The following is a 9,224-nucleotide window of genomic DNA, read 5'->3' on the forward strand; positions in this document are numbered from 1 at the left end:
GTAAAGTAAACACAAGTGATGTCAGAGTCCGGAGCGTGGTTTCAGTGAACCGCCAGTCGTGGTTGTTTGTTTTTGGAGAAAATGAATTGACGACGACACTGAAGGAGGTAGAGCAGCTGGAGGAAGGACGATCTCCCCTCCCCCTCCCTCACCCCTCTCTTTCACACACTTTCTTTAGTTTGCACTTCATTGCAGATTGAAGTATATCTGTGTGTAGTACTTGTGCGTACTTCCAGTGTACTTGTGTGTTTGAGGTTTGCATGATGCGATGATGTTTCTTCTGCTTGGAGACGAAAACTAAAAGAAGAAAATATTGGAGAAGAAAGAAAGAATCAGTTTGGTCAGGTTACCAGAACATCCAGGGCTGAGAGATTAGTGTAGAAATACTGGATTGATTGGTTGGTTGATTGATTGATTGATTGATTGGTTGGTTGGTTGGTTGGTTGGTTGGTTGGTTGGTTGGTTGGTTGGTTGGTTCTGGTCTCTGGACTTGAGGATTTGATTATTCCATGAAGACACCGAGCTGCAGACTTTTCACTCCCATTTCTTTTTTTGGTAACTAAACGGTTAAAAACAGACTCCAGGACTCTGGTGGTGATTAAATCTTGTCTGTTGCTTTATATGACGAGTTAGTGACTAGTACCAGTAGAGTAGAGTAGTACACTGGGGACCCGGTGGGTCTGAGGCAGCTGAAGGTTTCTTGCGGAGGCCCTGGAGCTCGGCCAGCGTCTGGTCCCTGTCAGGAAGGATGTCATCACAGTGAGCAGACTGTCCATCACCGGTCAGCTTCTCCAGGCTCCCGGGCCGTCGCTGGCTCCGCCCACCACGGCAACACTTCCTCCTGCAAGGCCGAGCAGATCCGTTTCTGGTCTGGGGACTTGTCCTGCGACCTGGTTTGTCCTTCCTGCGGCGGCGGCGAGGAGCCTGGAGGCCTGGATGGTGCATCATATCACAGTCTTCATTCTGAGCCCAGCTGCAGAGTGAGGGAGGCGGTCCAGGTCCGGGCCAGAGTCCAGGTCCGGGCCAGAGACGAGGACACTTTACGTCTGGCTCCGATACTGAAACATTGGGACTGACGAACCACAAGAAAAATAAAGATCATCAATAACTTCAACAAGTAATGATGATCACACACACACACACACACACACACACTCACACACACACACACTCACACACACACACACACACACACACACACACACACACACACACACACACACACACACACACACACACACACACACACACACACACACACACACACACACACACACACACACACACACACACACACACACACACACACACACACACACACACACCACACACACACACACACACAGCAGATCAATGGACAAGGATCAGGTTGTGTAAGACGTTGTTGCGTCACCAAGGAAGTGATTAAGATCTCTTGTCTAAGTTTCCACCACCACAGATTTCGGCCTCTGGAAGGTTCCATCACAGGTTGGATCCTGTGATGGAACCTTCCAGAAACATTTTCTTCTTCAGGTCAAGCGTTTGGCTCTTGTTGGATCTTCAAGGTCTTCCCATGTGGAGGACTGTTGTCTCTGGAGTCTTCCCTTCCACCTTCTCAGGACAGACGACAAACCTGCTGATGGTTTTAGAAGAATAACCACCTGTGCCTCCTGCCTTCACCTGCAGTCCCAGACTTTGGCTGCAGAGATTCAGATCCAGGTCTTCTGTGTTCCGTTTGCATTGGTGGGTTTCCTCCTGTTGCTTGATACACTTTATCTCCAGTCCAATAATCATTACCTAACAATGAGCGGGAAAAGTGCAGCCGGCTGGCTGAGACACAATTACGTCTTTTCAAGATAAGGTTTTATCTGCTCAGCAGTCCTCCTGTGTACGTTCTAGGCTGTTACGGATTCCTTCAACATTGAGTAGAAATGATGTTTCAGCGTTAGTTCTTGTAGTTTTTCTTTCTCAGTCAGTCCAAGCATGATTCCTGGAATCTCATTCAGCCGCCTCCATGCGAGCCAGCCTCCCTCATCACGACGGACGCCATCATTAAGTGTCTGGATTTAATCTGCCTGGAATTTACTCATCGTGTACGAGTCATGAAGGAAGTTCAGCTGAGGACTCAGAGTTTATAAGATAAACTAGTCCAAAGGTAACAATCCCAAAGAGAGGATGCTGCCTGTTTTCTTTTTAAAGACTGAGTCAGCAGTTCCAGGAAGGTTGAGTTCATCCTGATGTTTGCAGGGGAGGAGCAATGGAGTGTAGCAGGCGGGACCTGGACCTTGCATCGAGCTGTGTACAGCTGAAGAAGTCAGTCATGGACCTGCTGCTGCTGATCCTGCTGAGCCTGGCGGCCGCTCTCCTCGGAGGACTCTACCTCCTCGGGGCCTTTCGACAACGGCGTCCCGGAGAACCTCCTCTGGATAAAGGCCTCATCCCCTGGCTCGGCCACGTTTTAGAGTTTCGCAGCGACACGCTGAAGTTCCTGGAGAGGATGAGGAAGAAACACGGGGACGTGTTCACGGTCCAACTGGGAGGCTTTTATTTCACCTTCCTGCAGGACCCGCTGTCGTTTGGGGCCTTCACCAAAGAGAGTCCTGAGAAACTGGACTTTTACAGCTTCGCCAAAGACCTGGTGCGTAAAGTCTTTGGTTACGTTTCCATCTCAGGTGATGAAAAGGTCCTGCACCTGTCCAGCAACAAGCACCTGAAGGGGGAAGGCCTGGAGGTCTTAACCCAAGCCATGATGAGTAACCTCCAGAATGTGATGCTGCACGAGCTGGACTCGGAGTCTGATGAGAGGAGCTGGAACGAGGACAGCCTCTTCATGTACAGCTACAACGTGGTCTTCAGGGCCGGATACCTTTCTCTGTTCGGCAACCAGACGCCGCAGTCGGGGTCAGGAGAGGAGGAGGCCAAGGAGCAGGACCGAGCCGAGTCACAGGAGTTATTCAATGAGTTCCGCAAGTACGACCAGCTCTTCCCCAACCTGGCCTACGGAGTCCTCCCCCCGAAGCAGCGCCTGGCGGCAGAGAGGCTGAAGGCTCACTTCTGGAGAGCTCTGTCGGTGCAGAAGATGAAGGCCAAAGATAACATCAGTCGCTGGGTGTGGGACATGCAACAGGCCAAAGAGGAGCACGGCATGGAGCAGTCAATGATTGACCGCTACATGTTTGTCCTCCTGTGGGCCTCGCAGGGAAACACTGGGCCGTCCTCCTTCTGGCTGCTTCTCTTCCTGATGAAGCACCTGGACGCCATGGCGGCCGTTAAGCAGGAGGTGGATCGTGTCCTGAGAGAGTCTGGACAGAGCGTCCAGCCTAGGGGTCCCCTGGTAGATCTGACCCGTGAGATGCTGATGAAGACCCCCATCCTGGACAGCATTGTGGAGGAGACCCTGCGTCTCACTGCGGCGCCGCTCCTCACCCGTTCCGTGCAGGTGGATATGACCATAAAGATGGCTGACGGACGTCAGTTCGCCATCCGTAAGGGCGACAGGATGTCTGTGTTTCCTTACAGCGTGCTTCACCTGGACCCAGAGATCCACTCGGACCCACAGGCCTTCAAATACGACCGCTTCCTGAATCCAAACGGGACCAGGAAAACCGACTTCTACAAAGGAGGGACCAAGCTGAAGTTTCCCACGATGCCCTGGGGCTCTGGCGTGTCCATGTGCCCCGGACGCTTCTTTGCCATCAACGAGCTCAAACAGTTTGTTTTCCTCATGCTGGTGTATTTTGAGTTTGAGCTGAAGAATCCCAACGAGGAGATTCCCCAGATCGACTTCAGACGGTGGGGCTTCGGGTCCATGCAGCCCATCGGAGATGTTCCGTTCAGATACAGACTCAGATATTGATCATCTGTGACTGCCGCCGTCACGCAGCCTCAGCATTCACATCACACCCAGCATGAGCAGAGCAGGGTTAGCTTCAGCATTAGCTTCATTTCTATCAATGCTAAGTTCATTGTAATCAGCTTTATCAACAGTGATTGATTTCATTATGAGCAGTAATTCACCTCGCGGCCACCTGAATACCCTGTTAGCAGTGCCCCCCCCCCCCACTGTTTCCCCTCATGTGAATTAATAAAGACACATTTCTGTGGATTTCCAGAGTTGTTGGCGTTTTGATTCAAAGTGGGATTAGTTGTTGTTCAGCTGGAGTGTCTCTGAGTCTCTCCTCTCCAGGACTCACGTCTCACGTACAGATCAGCTAATCCAGAAAGCTGATTAAGATCATCTCATTGATGAAATTGTTACTTGATAAACACTCTGGTGGAGCTGTTCAGTACTGAATGAAGTAAAACGCACACACTTACTAAAACTACATGGCTACAGAACCCTCTCTCTGTATACTGGAACTATAAACTCTCTCTCTCTTTCTGTCCTCCACAGGAGTTCCTCCACCTCCTCATGTGGAATCCTCCTTTTCTCTGTAAATGTTTTTACTGGAAACCTTGTAAATAAGATGGTGTGTGTGTGTGTGTGTGTGTGTGTGTGTGTGTGTGTGTGTGTGTGTGTGTGTGTGTGTGTGTGTGTGTGTGTGTGTGTGTGTGGTCAGAACAATGGGGCTCTCCTGTGTGTGTGTGTGTGTGTGTGTGTGTGTGTGTGTGTGTGTGTGTGTGTGTGTGTGTGTGTGTGTGTGTGTGTGTGTGTGTGTGTGTGTGTGTGTGTGTGTGTGTGTGTGTGTGTGGTCAGAACAATGGGGCTCTCCCGTGTGTGTGTGTGTGTGTGTGTGTGTGTGTGTGTGTGTGTGTGTGTGTGTGTGTGTGTGGTCAGAACAATGGGGCTCTCCTGTGTGTGTGTGTGTGTGTGTGTGTGTGTGTGTGTGTGTGTGTGTGTGTGTGTGTGTGTGTGTGTGTGTGTGTGTGTCCTGCTGTACTGGGTGGTGAAGGGTTTGAAGGAACAACAGCCATTGTGTGTGTTTGTCATGCAGCTTGTGAGCGGTGAGCAGTGAGACCATGCGTCTGGACGCCGCCCAGCAGAACGCAGGAGAAGACCTCACACACCTGCACAGGTAAGTCCTTTCTCTCAGGGCTTTGCCCCCCCCCCCCCCCCCCCCCCCCCCCCCCCCTGGTTAGCCATCAACCTGGACACAGAATTCATTCTCTTTATATTTGTTGCTTCATATTTCATTACTTTTCCTAATTTCATGGGGACAACTAATGAAGCAGAAAATCCTCATGGTGATATTTATTCAATGTGCTGAACACATATCTGCCGTGTGTGTGTGTGTGTGTGTGTGTGTGTGTGTGTGTGTGTGTGTGTGTGTGTGTGTGTGTGTGTGTGTGTGTGTGTGTGTGTGTGTGTGTGTGTGTGTGTGTGTGTGTGTGTGTGTGTGTGTGTGTGTGTTCCTCTGGGGTCGATCTGAGCTCGAGCTGTTTTAGCTATAAAACATTCCCCCTCCTGCAGAGTCCATCCTGATACATAACTGAGGGTGGAAAACAAGCAGAACTTTAATCATTGTCCTGGTGGAACTGAGCTGTGGAGGGCGAGGTGTTCTCCTGGTGGAACTGAGCTGTGGAGGGCGAGGTGTTCTCCTGGCAGCCCTCCATCCAAAACATTCCTCCTTGTGCTCAGTGTGAACGGCACCCTGCACTGCTGTCTCACCTAAGATGTCCTCTGGGAAAGGTTGAGGTCCGCGAGGTTCAGGAGCAGCTCTTTGACAGAGACAGTGACATAGAGGAGAACATGTCTCACACATCGGGCTTTTCCACCAAAAAGAACCAGGTTCTAGTTCAGGTTCTAGTTCAGTTCTTCAATGAGCACCGCCAAAGAACGGTTCTTTTTCCACCGTTAACGGAGCCAGTGAGAGCCACGTCATCACGTCACTGATTCCACCAACGTAGCGCCGGCAGGATCCAGGAACCAGGAGACGGACTGTCCCAGTGGTTTGGTCCGGGTCGCTCCATCTAGTCTGACCTGAACCTCGATGAAAACCTTGAGTCTCCTGAGAGTCAGAGTTTTGACCCTCCTGTTGTCTCTCAACCAGCAGCAGCACAGTGTCCCTTCCAAGAATGTCCAGATAAGCTGGTTCCTTTCTCCACTCCAGCAGCAGGTCGACCTAGAGCTCCTGATACTGTCAGCTGGTTCCTCCAGATCTGCACTCGGCCATGTTGAAGACATCAAGTCATCATTAGAGATCTTTATGAGTGAAAATATTGTACTAGAGAGAAGTAATCCAGAGAGGAGGCTTGTGTACCGGACCGTAGGAAGGACCTGGATGTGGTTGAGTTGAAGCCGACATTGACTTGCTCACTGTTGGAGTTTACGAATCCAAAGTGAAGCAACTGCAAAGACTGGAAGGACAAGATTTCTTTAAGACATTTCAAGTTTGGTCCTATATTGTTCACTTTGATGACAAACAAACAAGGCAGAGGTTCTGTACTATGAACCCTGATCAACACATCCAGGATCTCTCTGTTTCCTGGTGTTCTGGATCCTGACGTTCTGGATCCTGATCAGCATTAACAGGAAGCAGGTTATCAACTCACTGGTTCAACCAGAGTTTCCCTCCAGGATCAAAGCGTTCACATGAAAGGGGCGGAGCTTGCAGCGTGTAGCCAATCACAGAGGGAGAAACCCTGCAGAGCAGCTGACTCTACCATAGAGGAGCAGTTAATCTCTGAGATTATGAAGAATTCCAACCCATCCAGCAGCTCAAAGCAAAACTGCTGCTGCAGCCAGAACCAGAACCTTCCTGACTAGTTAATGCTGACTTGGTGAGATTAGAGCAGATTAATTCATGGGACAATAGAACCGGAGTCACTTCACTTTATCCCAGCAGAACGGTTCCAGGCAGAGCTTCCTCACTGCTCTGCTTTTACTTTACATTTTACCTCCACTGGTTCTGAGGCGGAGGTTCTGAGGCGGAGGTTCTGAGGCGGAGGTTCTGAGGCGGAGGTTCTGAGGCGGAGGTTCTGAGGAGGAGGTTCCTCCGTGTGAGTGTGTTTCCTGTTGGAATATTAATTCATCACCGTGACGACAGGAGAAGTTCTGCTTCCATTAATTCATGGTTCTGCAGTTCTGTCAGCGTCAGCATTATTATTAAGCTCATTATTCCAGATCAACCCTCCTGGAGCCAAACAGACCTGGAACAAGTCAAGAACCAGAACCAGAACCAGAACCAGAACCTCCCTCAAAGCTCAGTGACCAGGATTTATTGGGTTCAGTCAAAAAAATGGTTCTAGATACTTTCTCCTCTCCTCTCCGCTGCAGCTCAGTGCTGAACCTGCCCACCAATCACCATCATTTCCCAAGAGATCTGATTGGTCAGGAGGCGGAGCTTTACACTCACTGTGATCTTATCTAGAACATATCCTGCTCTGGAGCAGGTTAGATATTCAGAGTCAGTTACCATGGTGATTTATCCTGGGAAGAAGTGAACCAGCGTCGTAGGACGGAAAACCAGAATTAATCCTAATGTTACCTCCATAAGAGAAAACCAGAGTTAATCCCTTACCTAGATAAGAGAAAACCAGAGTTAATCCTGAAGTTACCGAGATAAGAGAAAACCAGAGTTAATCGTGAAGTTACGTCCATAAGAGTAAACCAGAGTTAATCCTGAAGTTACCTAGATAAGAGAAGAGCAGGGTGGTAGTTCAGCCTCTGATGAACCAGACGGAGACCAATGTGCTGCTCAAAGTGAAGTTTGGGTGAAGTGGTGAAATGTTTAGCTCAGCTTAACAATCCTACGGTTCAGTGTGTCAGAATCATGAATATGTATCCCAAAGAAGAAAAGAAATGGAAGGATACACCATCTCTAAAACCAAAGGTTTGACCGGATGGTGGCGCTAGAGGACTGGTCAACTCACTCATGTTCAAGGGTGATTTATTTATTCAACAAATAAACAAAGTACCTGATTCTAAACTTGGTCCACAATTTCAAGTCCGTCATTTTCTGCAGGCGAACACGCTGGAGGCCAAGCTGAGCTCGAGGGTTAAAGGTGGAAGTAAAGGATGATAGGAGGGTTCAAATGTTACTCTGAATATAAAACACAATGAGTGACGAGTTAAAGGAGGACAGGAAGCAGCTGTCGGGTCCGAAGGTTCAGAACATTCCAGAAGGTCCGACATGAAGCGTTCAGAGCAGAGGAACCGCCGCAGATCCAGAACCACCGGGTGTCATGGTTCCGGGAGGGCAGACCCAAGATGCAGAACACACGAGACCACGTTTGTTAGAGAGGTGAAAAAACTCAAAAGTTTATTAAAGGAGGGGGATCCTTCAGCTCCCAGACAACGACTGCAGAGAAGCTTCTCCACGGTGCCGGATGGGAGAGGATGGCGAGGTCCGAGAGTGCACAGGAAAACCGGAACTGTTGGGAGCTCAGGGATCATCACCAGGGGACAAAACTCTGAAGAGAGAGCTGACACAGACGACTATCCTCACAGGGGTACGGACTGGCGACGACCACTGGCAGCTCCAGGCTTTTAAGGGCGGAGCCTCTGATGAGCCACAGGTGGAACGAGTTCTCCTCCCCCACGGCTGCAACTGCTCTGCTGTCACAATGCGAGGGGGAGGAAGGAACAGGACACACAGAACCGAAAGACACTCACCAAAACAAACAGAACACAAAACATATAACATATAACTGCCAGGACCGGACCCACCGGATCCTGACACCGGGTCTATTGAGCATAAAGCCTTTAACCTGTGTGTGTGTGTGTGTGTGTGTGTGTGTGTGTGTGTGTGTGTGTGTGTGTGTGTGTGTGTGTGTGTGTGTGTGTGTGTGTGTGTGTGTGTGTGTGTGTGTGTGCGCTGATCATATTAAAAACTAGAGCTACACTCAATAGAGCGAGGTTCTTCACCAACGCCACAGAGTGCGTCTCCATGGCAACAGAGGCTACTCTCCTTTGATCTCCTCCACGAGGCGCCTCTCTCCTCCATGTAACAATTCATGGTAAACGTTCCAGAATCTAATGCATTGATGACAAATCATCCCTGAACATTTCATGTAATTCAAGTCAATAGTTCTTGTGAAAAGTTGGTGAAATATATACAAACTAGTAAATGAAATAATTAATAATACTCACAGAGGTAAACAACCTTCTCACCCAGTTTATCACCATGTTTCATTCTACACACTTTATTTCATCGTCCTTCTGAAGCTGCTCACGACAGCAAGAAGCTGATTTCTGACCTTCAGCAGGAGGCTGACTGATTCCTGTCGTCTGGAGCAGAAGGTCACCAGCAGGTCACCAGAAGGTCACCAGCAGGTCACCAGCAGGTCACCAGCAGGTCACCAGA

General features: G+C 49.5%; 1 protein-coding gene across 1 annotated transcript; it reads left to right on the forward strand.

Annotated features, from left to right (window-relative positions):
• The first annotated feature begins 2,297 nt into the window (after positions 1 to 2,297).
• On the forward strand, positions 2,298 to 4,083 carry LOC308118788 (7-alpha-hydroxycholest-4-en-3-one 12-alpha-hydroxylase-like). Its single transcript, XM_080478361.1, has one exon. The coding sequence runs from the start codon at positions 2,300 to 2,302 to the stop codon at positions 3,833 to 3,835; it is 1,536 nt and encodes a 511-aa protein (XP_080334487.1). The 5' UTR covers positions 2,298 to 2,299; the 3' UTR covers positions 3,836 to 4,083.
• Positions 4,084 to 9,224: the final 5,141 nt, after the last annotated feature.

The sequence above is a fragment of the Lipophrys pholis genome, assembly GCF_963383615.2.
Source record: "Lipophrys pholis genome assembly, chromosome: 1".
NCBI classification, from domain to species: domain Eukaryota; kingdom Metazoa; phylum Chordata; class Actinopteri; order Blenniiformes; family Blenniidae; genus Lipophrys; species Lipophrys pholis.

What these genes read in the sequence shown, in the direction of transcription:
- LOC308118788 (XM_080478361.1), top strand. Translation starts at nt 2,300, where the DNA reads ATGGACCTGCTGCTGCTGATCCTGCTGAGCCTGGCGGCCGCTCTCCTC.